At 49.1% G+C, this 23,560-nt stretch overlaps 1 protein-coding gene across 16 annotated transcripts in view; it reads right to left on the minus strand.

The window, feature by feature from the left end:
- The window catches only part of WDR27 (WD repeat domain 27), a 167,243-nt gene that overhangs the window by 112,929 nt on the left and 30,754 nt on the right, over window positions 1-23,560 (minus strand). For 15 of the 16 annotated variants that reach the window (XR_012496837.1, XR_012496839.1, XM_074333868.1 and 12 more), the window contains 8 exons: window positions 20,082-20,160; window positions 17,754-17,831; window positions 15,070-15,167; window positions 13,835-13,924; window positions 9,515-9,636; window positions 8,615-8,748; window positions 6,846-6,943; window positions 5,358-5,479 (listed from right to left, as the gene is read on the minus strand). Coding sequence is in view for 14 of the 16 variants with exons in the window: in XM_074333868.1 (XP_074189969.1) it covers window positions 5,358-5,479; window positions 6,846-6,943; window positions 8,615-8,748; window positions 9,515-9,636; window positions 13,835-13,924; window positions 15,070-15,167; window positions 17,754-17,831; window positions 20,082-20,160 (821 nt within the window). In the remaining 2 variants the exon portion in view is untranslated. The remainder of the gene's footprint in view (window positions 1-5,357; window positions 5,480-6,845; window positions 6,944-8,614; window positions 8,749-9,514; window positions 9,637-13,834; window positions 13,925-15,069; window positions 15,168-17,753; window positions 17,832-20,081; window positions 20,161-23,560) is intronic. The other variant, XM_074333864.1, reaches the window with a different exon arrangement.

The raw sequence follows: 23,560 nt of genomic DNA on the forward strand, positions 1-23,560 counted from the left end.
TTAGAGAGAGTGGAGCTTGCCTTGAATCGGCGCTAGATGGTCACTGTCCCCGAGGAGGGAAGGCCACGTCCACGCCACACAGCCTCGCAGGCCCCGGGCAGCTCCAGAGCCTGCGGGGGTGTCTGCGATCAAGTCCCACTCCCCGGGCACCTGCACCCACGCCCATGGCCACCAGGAGGCAAGCCCCTCAGGGTAGGTCAGTGGCACAACCACCCGCCTGGACTCCTGGGCGGCCTGGCTCCTCCTTGCGTCTCATCCCCAGTCTTGTCCCCAATCTGCTCTCCACACAGTGGCCCAGAGACAGGTCCAGGTGGGGAGCAGCAGGCCAGTGCTCAGGGGACACAGGGGACCTCAGAAGCTGGTGAGGGGATCAGGGCGGGGAGCAGAGCCCTGGAAGTGCAGGCTGGAACTGGGCCATGAGATTTGTGGGCCGCTTATCTGGAGGCCCTGCAGGGCAGCCATCTTCCTTCCAGCACACCTGCTACCGGAGCCACAGGGCAGGCAGCCCCGCAGGCAGGGACCAGGTGGCAGTCCCGCTGTCCCCAGTGTCTGCATGAACACACATGTCCACATCACTCATAGCCCCTCAAGCACTGTGAGGTCACTCACCTGCCGCTCAAACCTTTGCCACCACTGCCCTGCACCCAGAACAAAACTCAGTGTATGACCAGGGCCCACAGCCTGGAGGACTATCCCCTGCCCCAGTCAGGGCTTCTGTCACCTGCCAGGGGTCCCAAGCATGATGGCTCCTCGCCTATTCCTGTTCCCCAGCGTACAGCTGGCTCCCTTTCTACTTCACGTCCTTCCACTCACATCACCTCAGGGCCCTCCCCCAGTAACCTGGGCACAGGACATGTGACACTGTATGAACCCCCAGCTTCTTTCTCTGCAAGAGCACAAACTCCTCAGGGAAAGGACCTATGTCTGTACCAGGGCTTGGAATAAGGCCAGGCGAGCAGTGGTGGCCAACAGACATGTTTAAAGGAAATCACTAATGTGTAGGTTAATGCACGTGTGCACACGTGTGTGCGTGCACACATGTGTACATGCGTGCTCACACACGTGTGTGTGTGCTCACAACAAATGTGCATATGCACACACATGATCTCGGTGATTAGTTACACACATGCAGACACACATACACACATGTGCTTGCACATGCACACACATACACATCATCTCAGTGATGAGTTAGACCCGTGTACACGCACGCACACATACAAACGCACACACACGCACGCACTAGCACACACAACCTTGGTGATGAGTTACACGCACACGCACACACAATCTCAGTGATAAGTTGCACACGTGCACACACACACACGATCTCAGTGATGAGTTAGACCCATGTACACACACGCACACACATACAAACGCACACACTAGCACACACAACCTTGGTGATGAGTTACACGCACACACACGCACACACAATCTCAGTGATAAGTTGCACACGTGCACACACACACACACGATCTCAGTGATGAGTTAATGTGGGGTCGCTGACCAGGACATGCCCTGCGACCCTCGCTGAGGTTCTACGTTCTTGCTATCACCACACCTTCATGCTTCTCAACACGAGCCGTCTGGGGGGCAGACAGGGACGTGGGAGACCAGCAGACCACCTGGCTTTCCGTCCACACCGACCAAGTACGCAGGAAGCTGAAGGAGTTAAGCCACCGAATCCTGTTTCATGTTCCTTCAAACTCCTCCTAAACTCCAGTTCTAACAACATGCCAGAATGTACAATTCCAGAGAAACCCAGTCTCCTCGAATCCGTCCTTGGGAGGGCGCTAGGGCACTTGTCCACACCTGACCTGGTGCTCAGAACAGTCACCTCGGCATGTTACCTAGTCCACGCCCAGTAGCGCCAGTGCACGGTTTCTTTGGAGGTGAAAATCGTAGCTAATTCAGAGTCTGCTCCTCACTGCAACTTCTGTGCATTCATCCTAACGCTCGTGGGAACAACAGACTGTGAAATTAGGTGCGTATGACAATTCAGAGTTTTCTAAGGCGAGGGCCACCTGCCCTCATACATTTATATATAAAAAATAGGAATAATAATTTCCATTTATGAACTTTGCATATACTCAGAGATTTGCATGCATGACTTTATTTAATCCTTGTAACAGAGAAAAGTATTACCATATTTTGCCACGTATAGCACACTCCTGTGTATAATGCACACCCACATTTTTGGCCCAAACTTTCAGGGAAAAACTCTTTTGTATTACCCATTAGCACTACCCATGTATAATACGCATCCTTATTTTTCCCTCACAAATTTGGGCAAAAAAGTGTGCATTATACATGGCAAAATATGGTATATGTAAAACACTTTTAAAAAAAAACCTTCTATTATGAAATAGTAACAGAAAGGAGAGGAAACAGGAAAATTCCAAGATGTCAGACAAAATAGCAACACACCATTTTTCAAAATAAAATAACTTCTCTAAAAATATGAGAAAAACTGGTTCGCGGAAGTTAAAAGAACCATCTTTACCATTACTTTAAAGCCAAGGCTTTACTTTTTATATTACAAGTTAAAAAAAATCATTTAAAACTCCAAAATTATATTTGATTATATTTGCATTTCCAACTTAAACAGCTGAAACAATTTAAAACAAATTTGGGAAACAAACTGAAAAAAATGTCAAACTGAACTCCAGTAAGTTTCAATCTAGACCAAGTTTCTATGGCTCTGTGATAAACCCCAGAAATAAATACAGAACAGAACCAGAAAAAGGAAATAGGTATTTATATGGAAACGCTAACAGACCATTTCCACACTCAAAAAACTGGTGATGGTGACTGGCTATGAAATGACCACCTTTAATAAGAGCCATGTGTCATAAACTCAAAAATTAAATGAACAAAGAAATTGCTTGCTAACAACTTATAATACTTTGAGACAAGAAGTAGCAAGTGTCAAAAACATGGTAAGAAATTTGTTTTAAATTTAACATTTACAACACAGGAATATCACACATGAGATTCACATTTATCTTCATGATTGAAATATTTTAACTCAATGACATTTTGGGTAAATTTAATTAATTCTCACTGAATTGTACTAATTACCGTGTTTCCCCGAAAATAAAACCGGGTCTTATATTAAGATTTGCTCCAAAAGATGCATTAGGGCTTATGTTCAGGGGATGTCATCCTGAAAAATCATGCTAGGGCTTATTTTCCAGTTAGGTCTTATTTTCAGGGAAACATAGTAAAGACTCAAAGAAACTCTAGAAAAACTGATCAGGTGCATGAGTACGTAATATTTCAAGGGAGATGCTTCCATGTTGAAATCTTGATCTTTAGATAAATTTTATATATCACATCTAGAGAATGTAATATTTAAATGCTTTCAAATGCTATTTGTCAAACTTTAACGCTTAAAATCCATGTGTGGACCCATCATTTCAAGAAGCCATCACCCTCTGCACTCACATCCTACGTCCTGTATAAACGCTCGGACCCTTTTCCTTCTGTGGGTAACGGTCAGTTGTGATGCGAATCAGCAAACGTTCATTGAGCAGATTCCAGGGACACACGACGGTTGCTCATGCCACAAAGGGGACTGAGACACCACAAGGCACTGAAGTGTCTGAAAGCCAAATGCCTTTGCCTAAAAGTTTCAGTAAACCAATTTAGCAAGTCAGACTTACCCTGTAATACTCTACATCAGTGAGTTGTACTTGAATTTGAAAGAAATCATAATAGCGAAAAAATAAGATGGGTAGTAGGCTAACAGTCATTTTCAATGTACGACTCAGTTACCAAATTCATTTGAAAGCCCAGAAATATGTGAGGCCCAATGATCAGTCGTACCCCCAGCCCTGATGTCTCTTCCTGTGAGACCAGCAGCATGAGACACGGGTCTCCATACAGAGCATCTGCCATTCCCGCCCCACCCACCAAGCCAACGCTTTTCCTTCACCAGCTCCCAGAGCAGGATGCTAAAACACAGGACGTCACCACTCTCAGAGCTGATCATATTCCGTTTCTGACATTTACTATTTTGGAGCCTCATAAAGAAGTTACAAAAGGCTTCAAATGGATTCCTCCATTATGCATTACCTACTGCACAGTGTTTCAAGTGTTTCTGTTGTTTTTATGCAAAAAGATTCTGCACAAAAACAATCTTCTCTTCATCAAGTCTCTCCAAGCTGGTATTTTCCATAGTGTTATATAAACCAGGAACACTTTCCCTTATCATAATTAATTAATGTCCTAATTAATTAACCTCCGAGGGTATAATGTTGGAAAAAACAGTCCAGACTGAAGCCTGCTTGAGCCTTCAAAGGCCTCCCATCAAAACCAAGGTCTCCCCACCCAGGTGGTAATGACCCAGCGCCCTGCTCATGCTCCCGCATCCCAGAGCCCTCCCTGACTCTGACCTGGGCTGACCTACCCCAGACGGCCAAGTGTGCACGGCCATCCAGACGGACAGCTCCCAGGCACCTGGACACAGAGCACCAGGCCACTCCCACTCGGCACGGGGCCTCTGGGGCCCCGCCCACTGCAGCCCCAGGAAAGTCTCACTCTGGACCAACCCCTCTCGCCCACTTATCCAGAAGGACACTAGGATAGCATGTGCTTCGACAGAGTGCAACTGCACGCAGCAGAATATGTGCCTTCTTTCGCACTCCCAGCAGTACCAAGTCCACAGACCAACAGCCTGGCAAATAGGACTGGGAGGAAGTCTAGAATGACGGACTGATGCCGTGGGTGACGGAGCCGTGGCACCAAATCCTAAGACTTCACTTAAACAGAACACAGATTTCAGGTATTACAAATTAAACCCCGAATGGGGAAATCCATTCCAAATACATCAAAAAACAAACCTGCGGCTGATGTTCCGATAACAAAGTCTCCTGAACGCTCTGTGGGGTGACAAGTGTCTTAGGAACGAAACTGTGACAATCACTTCATCACGATGGCCATCCCCCATAACCGGAGGCCTTAACCTCAGCTGTGGGCATTTTGAAACCATTTCTCCATCAGAGCGGACGAGCTGCATTCTGACAGGACAGCCACTGAGGCTGCAGGGCTGTCGTTCAGCCCAATGAGCGTGTGACACGCCCAAACACGCATGGGGCTTTAAGTGAGAAGGCATCACCAGAAAGTCCCAGAATGGACCCATGAAATTATCAGACAAAAGAACAAAAATTAACATTCAGTGTGCTGTCAAAATGTCTTCTAATGTCAAACATCAGGCTCGGAACAAATTAGCGAGCAACAACTCAGACTTTGGCAGTAAGCATCACATAACAAAATTGCATCACACATATTTATGTGCTAAACACTTTAAACATAAAACTACAAATGATGTGGAGCATCAAACACTCACTCACTTTATTTTGACAAATTTGGTGGACAGGCCGCGAATGGGCTTCTGTGATCACGGCTGCACTGCGCCCCACGTTGAGGTCAAAAGCTTCCAAAGTCCGGTTCCGTCCAGCAGTCAGCACAAGGTCTGTGTTGTTCTGTTAGGGAAGGCGTGTCTGGACCCACTAGGGGAATGAGCACGCCATGTGTCCCATTAGAAAATATGGGAACACTAGGCGACCACAAATGGCAAGTCCTGGTCACAACCCACGCCTACACTGGCCCCACGTCTGGGGAGAGCTGGCGGCAGGTCGAGCGGGGGGGGGCTGCCGAGGACACGGCGAGACCCCTGGCAGGGCACATTTCAAGGTGGGAGACCAACAGTTCTACTTGTAGGTAAGTGCGGTTTGAGACGCCTGGGGACACCCAAGTCAGGAGATGGACTAGCCGACACATGTGTGGGAACTGGGCTCGGGAGACGGGCCTGAGACACAGATGGGACAGCAGAGCCAAGCCAGCGGCTGGTATTCAGGGAGCAGGCTGCAGCGTGGGGCACATTCCCAGGGAAGGGTAACGAACTTCATGAATTTGGTACATGAGGGGCAATTTAAGACCTTAGCTCATGTGACCGCAGAACCACCTACCTGTCAATGTTTGCCCATAACACTGAAAAGTATGCATAGTAGAAAAAACACACTAAAATGTTTACAAACACTAAAAGTGTACCTAGTAGAAAAGTACACACAGGAGAAAGGGCACTGGGTTCAGTAATAAACCAACACCAGTGCCCACACCAGTGCCCACACCAAACACCAGAAACCATGGTTCAAGGCGACAATAATCACACTTTTCTGCCGGCTGGCTTTGGTTTGTTTTGCATTGGTTTTAGCAAAAGTTTCTAAAACATAAAATAACACATTTCTAACTAAAATATACTAGAACCTTCTGACACCATAGGTCAGTCCTTCTGAAACTTCAACTATAAAACCCTTCAAAACAATTCAGTTTAGACTTCTGAACAAACTAAAATTTTATAAAATGAATTCCTGAAAATTATGATTTTCTTCTCAATAAATTTAAAACAATGCTTTTTAATTAAAAAGGATGATGTTAGCCACAAAAACTCACAAACTAAAGTTTTGGACTCAATTTCCCACTCTGTAGAAAGGTGCCTGCTCTGAGCTCTGCCCACTGCTGCTTGCGAGGAGGTCAGCTGCTCCGCTAGCCACAGGCCCATGGAGACGCCCGCGGCGTGCAGAAATGTGCTGTCACTGGGCGTCACACAGGAAGACACAGGCCACAGGAGGCAGGTACATCGCCCCATGGGGCAGTGGTGCCCCCAGTGCACCCAGTTCCCTCCTGTTCTGTGAGGCCCTTCCCACTATTGGGACGAAATTCACACGGGACATGAGTTAACCCAGCTGAGCGCCCCGTGCCCAGCTCCGCACCTGAGCTCAGCCCCTCGGTGGGCGCTTTGGCGGGAAGGCTGATGGTCAGGGCGGGAGAAAGGATACAGGAGTAAAAGTCGTTCACCGCAGACAGACTGGTGACCTCGACCGCACCCGTCATGGGGAGCCTGACAACAACTCTGCCTCTGCTCTTCGGCTTGTATCTAGAAGAAAAGACAGAGAGGGTTGGCAGTTTGGTCTCCCCCCACTACAACCCAGCATTCTGCCCAGAAAAACACTGAAACGAAAACCCATTTTCACCTCTCCAATAATCACATTTTATAACACAGAGAGTAAGTGCGTCAGTTACCTTAACTTCCCTTCACAAAAGCTTCATTGAAAATATCATTACATACAACCAAAAATAACTCATCCCGTCTATGAGAAAGTAAGCAAGCCTTTGTCCTAATTCTAAAACCATCATGTGTACTCACAGAGCCATCCAGGCAGTTATAAATTATTTGTATTTCCATTCAAACATAATTTTTAAATATTCCCTACCGGGTAACAGAAGCAGGGAGTGGTGGCTGAATAACATTGGTCTTGACCCCTAACAGTGATTTCACAGAGCGAACCTGCCAGCAACTCCAGTGATCTCGGCCCAGGAGTGTGTGGCTGGGTCAGAACCAAGTGGCCAGAGGGAGCAGGGGAGAGCCAGGGGCTGGCGGGGACAGGACAGGGCACCACAGGTACAGGGAGGTGAGGGGTCACAGCTGTGGGAGATGGGCTCAGGGAGGGGGAAACAGGCCACCAGCCCGTGCCCTCCACAGGCAGGCACATGCTGGGCAAGGTCCGGGGCCGTGACACACAGAGCCAGGCACAGAGGTGGGCACTCAGGGGTGACACGCGTACAGGCCAGGACTCGGTCCAGGGGGCCACGGGGGCAGCTCAGTGCCAGCACAGAGGTGACACACAGCCCTGTGCCCAGTGCTGGAAACTGTCCCAGCCCCACAGCAGGGAGTTCAGGGAGCAGTAAGCGGTTGTGTGACTGGAGATAGTACAGATGAGGAAAGGCATTTCAAAAAGAACAAGTCACAAGAGAAGGGGACAGGGTGTGTGAGGACACAGGGCTGGACGCACAGAGCCATGGGGCAGGACAAGTGATGGGTGGTGCCGCGGTGAAGACAAAACCGCTCTGGCAGCTGGGGGAGGTGCCGGGAAGGGACACCCCTGTTTAAGGCATTCGCATCTTCAGTCAGTTGCAGCTAAATGCTTTCAACCCAACACCAAATCTGGGGCCAGGGCACAGGGGCCAAGAGCGCCTGGCCCTGGAGTGGGGGCTGCCTGCTGCGTGCACCCAGGGTCAGGGCCAGCTCAGGCTCAGAAGTGACAGGAATGGTGCAGACGCCTGGCGGTGTGTTGGTGACACCAGGCGTTTTCAGCAAATGCTACAAGAGGGGCACGTGTGGGTGGAGGGAGCCAGGCCTGACTGCAGCTGGGGGAACAGATGGCTGTGGTGACAGGGATGCAGCCTATGGCCTCACGTTATCCGTGAGAGTCCCAGGATTTGGAGCCTTAGGGTCCAAACTGTTAGTGGCCCCTGAGGCCGCACAGGGGGAGAAATCGGCTGCAGCCTGCGCGAGGCTCAGGCTTGGGACGGCCCGCCCAGCATTCCCTGGGGGACCCTGGCGGCCCAGCTGCACGGGACAGAGAAACTCCAAGTCCCAGGACGCTCACTCAGCTCTCACCAGCTCCTTGGTAACACGCGGTCCTGTTAACCATTACGCTTTGGAATTCGTCTTTAAATGTAAAGACCGGTTTTACACAGAACCCGGTAACGAAACGTGGCTTTCTCCAAACACGGAGAGGGAAGACCCCGAAGAGGAGGCCCCTACCTTCGTATCTCGTCTTTGCAAGTGTCGATGTGATAGGTGAGCAGCTGGACCTCAGGGCCCGACGACAATAATATGAAGGTATCGATATAATAAAACTGTGCGGATTGAACAGGCTTAGGAAGCAGGTCTTTGCCCTGTAATGCAAATCATTATCATTATCACAGAATAATTATTATCAATGTAAGAAAAAACACTGTCGATCTAGTAGGAAATTCTTTCATCTTAACACCAACCATCTATTTGTTCTCAATGTGTAAATATTCTTTGTTCAACCAATTTACAATTTTTGTTTCTTGCTCCTGAATACTTCTAAATGAGGTCACAGAAAATAAATGCTAACACCCTCTTTGAAAATCTGCAATTCACCAGCTCATAATGTGACTGATTGAAGCCGCGAGTCCTGTCACTGCCCTCCTCCCGCCATCTCTGTGTCTCTTTTCCCATCTTATTTCCAAATCATCTCCTAGAAGTTCAGGGAAACGGGGTTACTTTTCTCCCCAAAAGGGATGCCCTTGGCCGTTATTATTACCTCTACTATAAAATCACATATTAAAATTAATATTTAGAATTATTCCAATACTTTAGTATTAATAATTTTGCCATTTTAGACCCTGACAAACATAAGACATATTTAAGTGCACATGTGTGTACTGTGTATGTGAGCATGTGGGTGTATGGTACGTGTTATGCATGTGTGCCCATCATGTATGTGTATATATACACATGGCATTTCAGAGAATCCTCATCGATGATTTTCAGTGCATCGGAGCAAACTCCTGGTTTGCCTCGTTTGCTAGCCTCCTGGCCTTGAAGCCAGTTCCATCTGGGCAGCTGTGACCGCCTGACAGTCCCGAGATCACTGGGCTGGCCACTTCGAAATCAACAGGAATTACCCATTACCAGGCACAACGCCAGTTCCGTCCTGCGAGCTGACCACACCCTCAGTGTCCCATCCTGGGAGACCGACAGCAGCCACCTCCCGTCATGGCTCCAGCACACAGTGTTCACTGCCCCGTCGTGACCTAATAGGAGACAGACGGGAGGGCATGACCAGGGAGAGCCGGTTACAGCGACACCAGTGAGCCACAGCCCGAGGACGTGACATACTCCATTTAAAGGCTTACTATAGTTTTGAAGGACGTGTTTCCAAAATCCACACTTTTTAAAATATGAAGTCCAAAATTCTGTGTGCATTTGAGAGTATGTTTTAAAGAAGAACCTTATAAAGTGTGAAAAATTATACAATGTATAGAAATCTGTGGGTCTCATGTGGACGCGCTTTGAAGAACTATATTCTTTTAACATGGAAGGAAAAAGTCAGAAGGATTTACTGAACATATTCATGTGTAATCTGATTATTTGTGGTGAGGGGCTGGACAAGTTTTCACTGAAGTGGAAATGGCTGGTCTCCAGGGGCGCTGCCAAGCCGGTCTCAGGTTCCCCAGCGCCGGCAGGCACAGCACCCTTGTGTTGACCAACCTGTGGCTGGCTCTCACCGTAACAACCAGTCTACTTAACATGCCCTGAAGAGCCATTCAAACTCCCAGGAACATAAATGGAGGAGTCGAGAGAGGAAGAAAAGGAAATACTAGATAAAGGAAATACAGGCCGCTTGCTTCTCACTTCTCACAACGTCAGAAAAGAAGTTCTAAAATGACAACTGCACTCTGTCCTTTGGGCCATTAAGACCCGGGTGACGTCTTCTGTCACCACCATCATCAGCTGCTTTGGTAGACAGCCAAAACGTGTCTTATGATGTAACCCCATCTTCGTGTCAGAATAATTAAATTTACAGCTAATGGACCCAGTTACCACTAATGCGTCCCCTCCTTTCACGGAAAATTAAATCGATGCTCGGAAAGGGGGGAAGACGAGTGTGCACTGGGCAGAACACGGCCCACGTGGCTGGGTGGCCGTCCCCGTGTCCCCGTGTCCCTGTGTGCCGCCGCTCTGCGCCGCCCGGGCTCCACTGCGTCCCGGGGAAGTGGCAGCGCACACGGTGGCCGAGCTGCCAGCGCGCGGCCGTCGGGCCCCGGTCACTCCTGGCCCGACCGCCCTGCTCTTCCAGGCCAGGCGTCCCGGTCCATTACGGGACCGCGGGGCGTCCGGGGAGGCGGTGCGGGAATCGTGCCCGATCCACGCCGCTGCGCCCGCTGCTCTGACCCACGGCTTCCGGGAGTCGTGGCAGTGCCCGGGGCCGCACACGGCCGTGGGAACGAAGAGGGCAACGCTGGGTGCCCGCGTGGCGGGGCCCTGGGGGCGGGGTGGACACCGGCCGCGGCGGCGCAGGGAACTGCTCCCCTCTGCGCGCGGCCCGCGGGGCGCCCCTGTGAGGCCGCTGCGCCCGCGCGGGCAGGGACAGGGACGCGGGGACGCTGCCCCGCAGCTTCTCCCCGTGTCCGGACACAGCGAGCAGGGCCCCGATGGCGCCCACACTTGACCCCGGTATCTGAGCCACAAGCCTCGGACCCCGCAGAGGGAGCGCAGCTGTGGGCACTTGCGGTCGCCCGGCCTCGTGGCCGGCGGTCCCTCCGCTGTTGTCCGCGCGTGGATCGCACAATCGACAGGTTCCATAGCTTTCGCAGTGACTCGCAGTGTCACCAGACCATGCGGTCAGAAAGCCAACCGGGAAACAACGGAAAACCGGGAGAGACTGGTGAGCACTGTCGCAGTTCAGTGACAAAACCCGAGGAAACAGAGCAGAGGTTCACTGACACCCGGGCGCCTGAAATGCCTCTGCTGCCCTCTGGTGCGCGTTTCTGGGAGTTTCCACAGAAGTCAGGCTGAGCGGGTCACGGCTGAGCACACTGGCACCAGGAGTGACATCTGTGACCTTCTGCTGAGGATCCGTGTGTCTGAGACTCTCCAGCCACTGCCACAGGGTCCAGTGTCCAGACCCTGGGACCCACCTTACCCACCCCCGGGGGCCCTTTCCTGGACATCAGCGACAGCACCCTGACCCCTCACCCACACACCAGAGAGGAACAGACAGGGGATGTCACCGCCACGGAGCTGGGCTCCGTTCTTCCCAGAGTTGTACCCTGCTCGGCCTTCTGCACCACCACCCCCCACTACAACTACTGCTGAACATCAGGAACAGCAAACAGGACAGGAACCCTGGCCGCCTCAGCCCTCTCTGCCCAGGACCACGCTCTCACCAGAGGGGAGCACACAAATGGCCCCCAGAAAAGGAATTCTGGAAAGGGGATGACGTGGCAGAGTGCAAACAGACGGAGAACTGAAGATTAGCAAGCAAGAGGTTCTGAGCTGAATTTCATCCTTTTATAAGAATTAGTTTTCATACAAGTCCCTAATCTTCAATGAAGTCTTAATTTAATCTTCTGGAGTGACTGAGGCCAGAATTGAACTGTCACATGCCTTGCCCTGGTGTGGGGTGCCCCAGAGTCTGGCAACAGTGCTAGACAACAGTGCTGGGTGGAAAATGGTCTCAATTCTAAGCATAAACATAAATCGCCTGCGTTAAATGAAATGCAATTATTATGATCAGTGGTTTTCAAACTGCGAGGCACGACTGGGCCGTGTCCTCAGAGGGCCTCAGCTCTCCGGGAGGGAACTTTAATTAAGCAGCCAACTTTCACCACAGTCAGAATATCCAGAATGTACTTATCTGTCTTCGCTTATGATGGAAATAAAAACACCCATTTTTCTGCTTTCTGGGTTAAACGGTGAGACATCAATCAAATTTCAAAGTTGAATTACACGAATGTGATTTGCTAGAACAGGTAGAGAGGGTAAGAATGGCTCTTTCCCCAAAACAGAAATGGAGCACGTTTTTTAAAGACAAGTTTGAATATCCGCTGCCTTTTCTTAATCCAGCAGAAGCCTTTTTTCCAACAATAAAATACATCGGGACTTGACCACAACGACATAATTACTATTTATATCAACAGAAAGACCCGGCACGGAGTTCCTGACCTGGAGGCGCCTAGCAAGGGCATGCAGAGCAAAGGCTCAGAGCCTGGAGGAGCCACAGAAAGTTCTGGAACCCTGTGGGCTGGAGAAGGAAAGCGCTGCCGAGAAACAGGCTCAACGTGGGGGCGGGACCTTGCCCTTGCCTGGGAGGAGACCTGGAGCACTGAACCCATGACCCTCCATCCCTGTGCTGGCTCCCCAGCTCTCTAATTCACAAAAGCAGGGACTAGTGAAAGATTTGGGGTGTTCTCTGTGGGGCTTTGTTGCTGTTGTTAGAGTATCTACTAATGTAAGTTTGAGCAAGCAGCATTAGGAACCTAATGGAGAGGCAGGACGGCAAGGTTTTAGGATGGGAACCTGCATGTCCACGTTCTGAAGTTGAAACGGCCATGCTTTTAACACAGTTGCTCTCATCTCAAATCATCTTGCTTAAAAAAAACGATTTGCAAAATTTAGTAGGGTATCCGTTGGACACTTGTCTCATTAGGGAGACCACCTCAGGGATGATGTAGATGCCTGATCACTGCACTGTACACCTGAAGCTGAAGCTGAACACTTACGAAGGTCAACTACAAGTTCATATGTATATATATATATATATATATATATATATATATATATATATATATCTATATATATATATCTATATCTATATCTATATCTATATCTATCTATCTATATATCTATCTATCTATCTATCTATATATATATATATACACACACACATACAGTTACAAGAAGCGGAGTACAGCATTAGGAATAGAGACAGTGGAAATGTAATGGCTCTGTGTAATGTCAAAGGGGTAGTGGTTGGGGGAAGGGGGTTGTCACTGTGTGAGGGATATAAATGATGAATGTCTAACTATTACATTGTTTTGTGCACCTGAAACTAAAAAAAAAAAAACTAAAAAAAGCTTTAAAAAAATGATTTGCTTTGTCACATGATACAAATGTCTATGTACCAATCTTATCAGCTTTTCGACGTATTTCGATCGTGTGTCTGTAAACTCCATGGCACCTCTCCCTGGACTCTGCAAACCCTTTAGGCCTGACCCGGGGCACCTGCCCTGCGTGCCTGCACTGCCAGTGTCACCAGCGAGTCAGTCTGGCTGAACAGGAGCTCAGTGGAGTCTAGTTTGTTAAATCACACTGTCGAGCCCAGTTCGAGCCCTGCCTGTATTCTCCGCTTGTCTGGAAGGAAACAAAAGGTCCTTAGCAGTTAATAACCAGGACTAACAGGGGACCCACCCGTGAATTCACATTAACTAAAATTTAGACACAGTCTACCTGGAAAAACAGCGGGTGTCCCAGTAAGATCAGCATCAAAGACCAGTGCCAAGTGGTTGGCTGAGCCACAGGCTAGCTGCCGTCCATCTCCTGCTTGAGGGAAATGAGAGATACCCCTTACAAAAACCACACTCACAGGAGTGACATTTGCAACAGCTGAGATGGAGAATTGTTAGTTAACCTGAAGTTCGTTTTCTGTTAGTGAGAAAACCTGAAGCAAGCAGGTGACAGCATTGGCTCACCTGCTAACACCTGGACTAACACACGCAGCCTCGTTCACAGAAGGGCCAAGATTAGTAGCTGAGGTCTCGCTGAAGCCCAGGGCACCCGCTCCAAGCCTTGGGCGTCCAGCCTCCCATGCACAGATTTTAAACTGGCGTATTTGACAAGGGATAAATGAGTTATAGACTTCCTCCACAGTACGCAGGTGGGAGGGCACCACTTTTATGGTCACATGCTGAGTGACATGCGTGTCGAATATCACAAACTTCCTGATAATGCTACACATTGAATTGCCCAAAATTACTTTCAAATTTCTTTGGCTAGAATTTTATGAAAAACACAGGGAATTCAGCATGGTTGTAAAGAATTATGACCTTCAGGAATGCATCTAAAATATTCGGGCCCGTGGCTGGTCACACTTGTGGAGGTGGGTGGCTCGGTACCACACAGCAGAGGACAGGGGACTGGAAACCGGTCCCTCAAGAAAAAGCTCAGCTCATGGAGCTGCCTGGATGAAGCTGCCTCCTAATGTCTCCAAACTTTACTTAGAAAAATGCTGAGGGCCCAGGAAAGACTCCCAGTAACGGCGTTTCAATGCCTTTGAGAACGGAGTGCTGGCCTGCGGGGAAGGCTCCATCCAAGGGACGGACCGCACTCAGGTGACATGTCCACCTATGTGCTTTCCTTCAGCCCATCGAGGGACCAGATGACCGATCTCCAGGGGCAGTTGGTAACCGTTTTGTTAGCTTCTCCTCTCGCCACAAATGACCTTCCACGAGCAGCCTTCTTGCCAGGCCTTAGACTGGAGGGGACGCAGGGAGGGGGGACATGGGGATGTGGGTGAAATGGGGACACGGGGAGGCAGGTTTAGGCGAGCTCATGGTTTCAGCCTGGTGAGTGGTCTGCACGAGTTCCGCTCACACTCTGGGAAAGTGAGTCTGACTCACCCAGACCCGAGCACTGCCATGCAACTGCCAATAACCACGATTTCCGGAAACCTACTCGCCACGCACCTGAGAACTGGACGCAGCGCACGGCCGCACGGCCCTCGGCCACAGAAAGCCGCCTGCTGAGTCTGGTCGGCGGAGAATTCTGCACAGGGCTCTCCTTCCTTGAGGGAAGATCGGCAGAAACAACCATCAAGAGAGATCAGAGTGAGATTAGAAATAACAGTGACTGGAAATAAAGTGGGTTATTTGCCCGTATGAGTCATAATCTTATTCCATCCGACTTGAATATGTACGTAAACTCTTACATTCAAAACCAGGAAATAACTCTTAAAACACACTTACATTCCATAGTGCCAAAAAATGCATGTGTTTTAAATACAAAATATCAAGAATTATGTTTAATATAAAGTGCCACATATACTGTGATGATTTGGGGCAGGGTTCTCAGAGAAAACGTGTTTTACCGTCCAGTTTATACTCTTTGTGGGTGGCCATCATAATACTCATTACATAACCAACAAATGGCTTCCATTTACCATGAAAATAATCATTCGCAGTTTTTACAAGAAGCCAAAGGAAGGTTTGGGAGGAGGGGCTGGTACCGAAATCCAGAGCAGTGGCAGGACGGCCGGAGAGGGGCCAATGAGACCTGCGAGCAGGCACTGTGGACATCCAAAGCGTGTTGGGGTTCAGGCAAACCCCCCACTTTACAAGTGGTGGCAAGGCCACGCCTGGGGACCAGCTAGGGCTTGGAGGCCTCGCAGCCCCTCCCCTCCTCGGGGTCCCAGAAGCCACCATGTAGCCTCAGCAAGAAACTCCACATCATGCAGCAGCGTTGCTACAGGGTCTGAGAAATGAGGCAGCAGGAGGCAAAAAGGGACAGGAGCTGTGACCTGGGATCTCACACGCTCACTCACGTTCACACACTTACAAGCTCACGTGCTCACTCACTCACTCACACTCACTTGCACCTTCACTCATGCTCACATACATTCATGTGCTCACTCACATACTTACATGCTTACACACTCACACTCACTTGCACCTTCACTCATGCTCACACACATTCACGTGCTCACTCACATACTTACATGCTTACACACTCACACTCACTTGCACCTTCACTCATGCTCACACATTCACGTGCTCACTCACATACTTACACACTTATACAGTCACACTCACTTGCACCTTCACTCATGCTCACACACATTCATATGCTCACTCACATACTTACATGCTTACACACTCATGCTCACACACATTCACGTGCTCACTCACATACTTACACACTTACACACTCACACTCACTTGCACCTTCACTCATGCTCACACATTCACGTGCTCACTCACATACTTACATGCTTACACACACACTCACTTGCACCTTCACTCATGCTCACACATTCACGTGCTCACTCACATACTTACACACTTATACACTCACACTCACTTGCACCTTCACTCATGCTCACACACATTCATATGCTCACTCATACTTACATGCTTACACACTCATGCTCACACACATTCACGTGCTCACTCACATACTTACATGCTTACACACTCACACTCACTTGCACCTTCACTCATGCTCACACATTCACGTGCTCACTCACATACTTACACGCTCACACACTCACACTCACAATGTACACTCACTTGCACATTCACTCGCACTCACACACGCTGACTCACTCAGTCACACACTGTCACACACTCACACTCAGCAATGCTGGTGGGACCTGCCTTGCACGCCCACCTCGCAGCAGCCCAGTGCCATCCTTTCAGTGTCACACGTGGCAGGTGTTCAGATGCCTGGACCCAGAACAGGTGTGGGGTCCCCCACTTCACTGCCACCTGCACCTGAACAGAATGGCCCGAGAGCCACAGGCACACTGAAGATGGCTGGCTCGGTCCGGACAGCCACGCTCCTCGAACAAAAACCCACCCAAAAAAGCAGAGCTCAGGTAACTCTGCGGCGCTGCCCTTCAAGGGACACAGACGTGGTCACAGGTCGAGCACATCCTGCTCCAGGCACCCAATGACACTGCGAATCGTTGATGGTGGGCAGAGGCGGGAAGGGCGACGGCAGCACCGGACACAGGAAAACTGAGTGCGGTACGCATTTCTGCACATGGAACGGCCATTCAGGCATCGATGTGATACACACAGAATGAGCAACATTTTCAATGCTCTAGCTCCAAACCCTTGTTTTAGATGATGTATTCCCACAGTACAGGACTGGGGACCCTGCAGGGCCCCCACATGCCCCCTTGTCTAGATAAATGGGTCGGGGATCTGCAGGGCTAGTGCACAGTCCCTCAGATGAGTGCGGGGACAGCCCAGGCCAGCCCGGGGCCGCAGGACCAAAGGGCGATTTCCCAGTCAGCAAGCACATGGCTGTTCTTTCCAAATAGTGCTGAGCGCGGTCAAGCTCTAGTTTCTCCACCCAGGTCTCACCTCAGGCAGCGCCTAGAATAACCGTCAGCTATGAACCTTCCAAAACTCAATTTTAACAAAAAGATTCCAAAGTGGTGAGGTGGTCGAAACAGCAGCATGTGTGAAATGCGACGGACGCGATAAACGCTACAGACAGGCATCTGTCCATACTGTGTACACACGAGTGTGTATGTAAACAGACATCGATGAGGCCTCATGCCGCTCTGAAAAAATTCAATTACGTAGCGAAGGGCTTTCTCCAAATCTCCTAAATTGACTCTGGGGGCACACACTAGAGTACATACCACTTGTAACTGTTCTTGTGTTCTGAGAATCGTTTACAATCATTCTTGATGTTGGTCTTTGGTGAAAACATAGTTGCACTGTAGAAAGAAAACTCACGTCACTCAAAGATTCTGAGCTCTACCGGCCCTAAGAGAACGATGCTGGACAGCTGAAACGAACGTAACTCGGACAATACTGTATACCAACTACATTTAAAGACACAAAGGAAAATAACACATACTCACATGTAAATACATAAATGCTTTCAGTGTCCCAAGTTAGTAATCAACTGAAGAATTACTTTAATTCCGAGTTTAACAGTTATTTTTCCATTTGTGTAGCTATATTGGCTATTTCAATATTAAAGTGGACTTGGGTATAAAAATTCTGGAGAATACTGTGCTATTTACTTACAAATTGTGGCTTACTAGAAAAAAACTAAGAATCATTTTTTGCAAAAATCACATAGTAAATTATCTATTGATCAAATTTTGAGATTTGTGTGAAAGATTTGTAAATCAATAAACTGGCTTACGTCAGAATGTCCCTTAAATTGAAAACAAAATATGACTCTTAGGATACTGTTTCCTTTTTGGAGAATAGTGTATATAATGATAATAGAAGTCAAATTCTATTTATGGACCCTGTTTCACAAATCTACTCAGAAACAGAGGTGAAGCGTGCTGGGCACTCATTGAACTTTCCTTTTAATAAAATGCAAACACTAAATATTGACGTCAGCTCAACAATCACCTTACAGGGCCCGCTTCTCGTATGAACAAACCGGCCCTGGAGAGCTAACTGCCCTGTCTCAGACGGAAGCCGCCAGGCCGTGCCCTGGACACGTGGTGCTGAGCATGAGTTGGGCCCGGGACAGCAGGTCCCGCCCTGCACCTGCACCTAGGCCATGCAGAGCAGAGCGACACCACGCTCGGCTTCAGCAGTGCCCAGAGCAGTTGGACAAGACGGGCCAGGGAACAGCCTGGTCCTGGGCCACCGCCGGGGTCTGTGTTTGCTGCAAGATCTGAAAGCCCCCAAGGAGCTAACACACGCCGGGACCGGAGGAGCGAGGACACCAGCCCAGCGAGGATCAGGGGAGTGTTCCACGCGGTAGACCAAGGGTAGGGCCGCTGAGCAGGGACCCACCGGGAGCGTCTGAGCAGGAGCTTGGCCGCAGGCAGAGCAGGGCCACCCTACCTCCTGTCCATCCATTGCATGTGCCTCAGAGATGCCACTGCATGTCCTGACCCCGTAACCCCACGTAAGGTGCTGTGACATCACCATGTACTTCAACTCCCAGGTGGCGATCAGGGCCGTCCGTGACCTGGCCCCTCCTGCCCGTGGGCTCCCACACAGGGCCCCACTCGTGACACACCTTAACACAGGGGACCCTGGGAGTCTACACCTAACACAGCAGATGGCCACACCACCCACCATCCCACAGGCTCGATCATGGGCTGGGGTGCAATTCTGTGAGGCACAAATCCAGAACGCATCCATCCATCCTTCCTTCCTTCCTTCCTTCCATCCATCCATCATCCATGCATTGTAAGTGCTTTGTGAGAGGGTCGGGGGTCTACACAGCAGGTAATAAGCACATCGCCACACCGGCCAGTGGTCACGCCAAAGAGAAAGAGTAAAGCCGGAGAGGGCTGGGGGTGGCAGAGGCTGTAACTCTACACGAGCAGCCAGGAATGGCCGCAGGACAAGCACCACCCAGGTGGGTCGCTGGGAGGGGTGCGAGCCCAGGGCAGTGCCAGGGGCAGGAGGGATGGCCAACCAGGGAGGGCGCTGCACAGCCACCAGGACCCCAACTTGCACCCTAAGTTTGGGGCCCCAAGGGGCTTCCAGGTACCAGGGCCATTGTGTCACTGTGTTAAGAACCTAAAGGTCAAGATGTGGGTGTGAGGAGGGTGGTGGTGTGTATGCACTTCATACAGAAAAGCCAATTAGCTTCTGAAGATGGGCCTGAACCTTCCCCAGCAGCACACAGCTCCCAGCTGGCCTGGGACCCACCCCAGCCCACCCGTGCTGAAGACACTGCATTTCAACTGCCCTACATCAGAACAGGCTGTGCTCTGAGAGGGTAGTGCGGCCAGGCCTCCGCTGCCATGTCCCTGGAGAGGACAGATGACCCCCGCGAGGTCATCTGTCAACCCCATGCCAGTCATGGACCAGGCCGGCGCCCAGGACGCACTCAGTAAGCGCTCGCCGCTGCAGCCGCTCCCCCTGTGACCATGACCTTCTGGGCCGGACCTCGGCGTCTGTCTCCCACCGTGAGGTCACCCTCAGGACTTATCTCGCTCTGTACCTGAACCCACACGAGCGGCCTGGACCCGTGTACTCACTGCGGTGCGGACGTGTACCCAGATGACCTGACTTGACTGTGGAAAACCAGTGGCTGGTCCCTTGCGACGCTCCGTGCAACTGTGTGAAAGGGGTTGAAAGACCATATTTCACATCAACATTTCTCACGGACATGACAGGTTCACACAAATGCAATGCGTTTACAACCTACAGACTTACAAGGTTTCGTACCTGATGCCAAACCAACCAATACCAGCAAAGAAGGTTAAATCTAGGCCATAAAAGCATAAGAAAACAGCAAAGAATGTTCTCCGCTTTGCATAAATGCTGCAGCATTGCAGTATGTTTAAAGCTGTGGGTTTCACACACTCGTGGATGGAGACCTCAGCTCGTTCCCACAGAGCTGGCGGGGGGGCGTCACCTGGGAAAGACTGCCCAGGACGCACAGACTCGGCCTCCATGATAGTCTGTCCGTGGGACACTAACACTAGCCAGCAGGGAGTGATTCACGTTACAAATCAGTGACAAAGGCAACTTCTCTACTAAAAAGAACAGTAATTATTTGCAACCAATTCAAATTTCTCTTTGATGCTTTTATCACATAATGGAATAATAAGCAAGATAAGCCACTAAGACATAATTATATCAGTGCATTTTAATGGTGATGAAACTTCTTACCCTCTTTTTAATACATTATAAGTTTTACACAGCACTGCTGATGGATAAAAATTCTGAACGTCATATGAATTTACCACAAATATTTACAAATATCAAAAATGCTTTCGGACAAAATTCTTCCAGAATTATTTTACATACATTTAATACTTAGTATTTAACTTGAATATTCTGTACATTATATAGTGACTTTACAAAATGGATAATTGCATAATTTTGAGTAATTCTAAAAATAGTTCTTTAAAAACAAAATAAATAAATTTAGTTGTTTCTGGTACTACTTCAAACCTGATACCCTGAATCATATTCCCACCAAAAACCAAGTGAATCTAACGAGCAGAACATTGAAATATTATTTATGTGACGCACACGGTTGGGCCAGCCTGGGGGAGGCGCCTCAGCAGGGCTGGGCCCCCAAAGGCCCTCAGAGCAGGAGAATTAGAGATAAAGCTGCTCCCAGAGGCACCTCAGTGTCAGATGAAGGAGAAAAACCTTCTCCGATAAAAGCTTTGTGGACGAAAAATGGATCACACACTAAACCTGACGAGCTCAGGGGAGCCGCCTGGCAGGCCCTTCAAACTCAGAGACCGAAAGTAACCACACAGGACGATGTGAATGTGAAAAGTCCTAACTAAAAGTGGGTCATGGCTGGTAGAAACATCCGTGGCCTGTAGCTTCCTTGACAAAGGTCAGTCTTGACCTTAAGTGAGCCTGTCTGTTGTCTCCGTGCATCTAAGATAACATGTCCTTGGAATGTCAGTAACCCCTTTTTCCAGACCCCCAGGGCACAATGGGCCACACCACAGCAGGACCTACAGAACCCCTGGTTGTTATTCTTGTGCCCATTACCATCTCTTTGTGCTTTAAAATGCTATTAACTATCCTGTACCCACCTGTGTGAAAGAAGTACCTGTCTCTCCAATTGACTTTTTCTCCAATCCCAGAGGTTTCCCTGCTTTGCTCTCTCCCACCCCCTTACTCTGATTTCATGTAACCCTCCTCCTTCGATTCTATGTATAAAACAAGCTGCAAACTACCACTTTGTGGAGCATTTTCTCAATTCATTGGGATTTTGCTTCCCGGCAATAGTCATCAGGTTGATGCAAATAAACTCTTATAAGCTGTCTCTTAGGCGGGATGTTTTTAGTGGACATTACGTGGTGTAGTCGGCAGGACTCCAAAGGCGCCCACCCAGGACCACCCTGCGGACCTGGATTCGGTGCGAGGTACCAGCAGGGGCCCACTGTGCCCACTGGCTCCCTGCTTCGCAGCGGGTGAACTTGGGTGTTTTTCCTGGAATTCCGGACCTCCCTGTTTTAAGGTAGGAGGCCCTGACTTTATCTGAGCTGGTTTTTTGTTTTGTTTTTAAATCCTTGAGGTGGCATTAAAGGGTAAGGATTGAGATAACCCAGGCTAAGGACCACAGTTAAGATAAATCAGGGACAGGAGAAAAAAAATGGGTGGCTGGTTTTAATTTTGGCTTTTCAATTGGAATTGCTTACTGCAAATCTGAACAAAACCTTTTACTGGATAAACGAGAGTCTGAACTCGTTCAGCTCTGAAGATAAGGGGCATTTACTCCCTCCAGCTCGAATTTCCGGTATTCTTAGGTGACTAAGAATCTTTGCAGAGGTGTTTGAGGGGACTCATCAAAACGGGCAGTGGCCCCGTAGGGATTTCCAACACAACTGTACTTAAAAAATTGACTCCTCCAGAGACGTGCACACAAAGTCTGGTTACCTAGCGCTCCGAGTCCTCATGGTTGTACCAGACAGCTGGGGACAGAAACTGAGGCACGTAAAAGGGAGGAAACAGCCCCTTGAAGCTCAACCCATAAGCAGCACACTTCAACCCACTACATAATATCACTAGAAATTTGTTCCAACTCTGCAGATCTCAAAAGAAAACTAAAAATTAACATGGGAAATCATACCTTAAAGGCCGACCAGCTCCCAGACCCCAACTCCACTAATTCTCTTGCAGATGTGCAGTTCCTAGAGCGTCTTTACTTGCAAGTACTTACAGACATGGAAAGACTTAACTAGAAGTGATATCATCTTATCATGGCCAAAATGGAGCTCTTCTGACATCTAAATTTTTGTGTGCACAATTAGAAAAAGCCGGCTTTAAAAAATCAAACTGAATGAAATGGGATGCTTATCTCAATTGGCAGATAGAAAGCAGCCTCTGAAACGGTACAGAGAGAACGTCTTCTCTCCAGGAAGTTAGTAAGGACACTTCAGAGCCTGTCTCTGAACTACAGAAGGTTTCCGAAGCTGCTCACCGCCAACACCCCACTTTGCCCTCTTCTCCACCGTGCGCTTTGCTTCGTCGTCTGGACTGCTCTCTTTTCCTTTCTCTCTCTCTCTCCTACACCTCTATGCAGCTCCCTACTGACCTAGGGGACACGCAATAGAAAACCAGACCAGGATACTCTAGGAAAGCCCCAGAAATCCTGGCAGCTCCCTTTAGAGAAAAGCTGGTCTCAGGCAGAGGGGAACCAGCAATTGTGTACAAACAGAACCAAGGAATCTACTAAAGATTCCCCCGACCCTCTCCAGGACCCTGATGAGTTCACAGAGGAATTTGGATTAACTGTTAGAATGAAAATATGATCCTGGCTTTTCTGATTTATTCCAGTTAATGCACCTACTGGTTTCTGAGAGCAAAGCAACAGAATTATTAAAGGTTTGCTAGGGAAACTCCTTTAGAGGAGTCTGCTTGTATTGTAAAATGTCAGGTCACCTTAAGGATTGTAGAAAACTGAAATGGGATTTAGAAAAAGAAAGGAAACAGAAGCAAGCATAGGGCTGCTCCCAGGACTCTGAGGGCATTTCCCCTTCTT

This window comes from Rhinolophus sinicus, linkage group LG05 (genome assembly GCF_036562045.2).
Source record: "Rhinolophus sinicus isolate RSC01 linkage group LG05, ASM3656204v1, whole genome shotgun sequence".
Classification (NCBI taxonomy): Eukaryota; Metazoa; Chordata; class Mammalia; order Chiroptera; family Rhinolophidae; genus Rhinolophus; species Rhinolophus sinicus.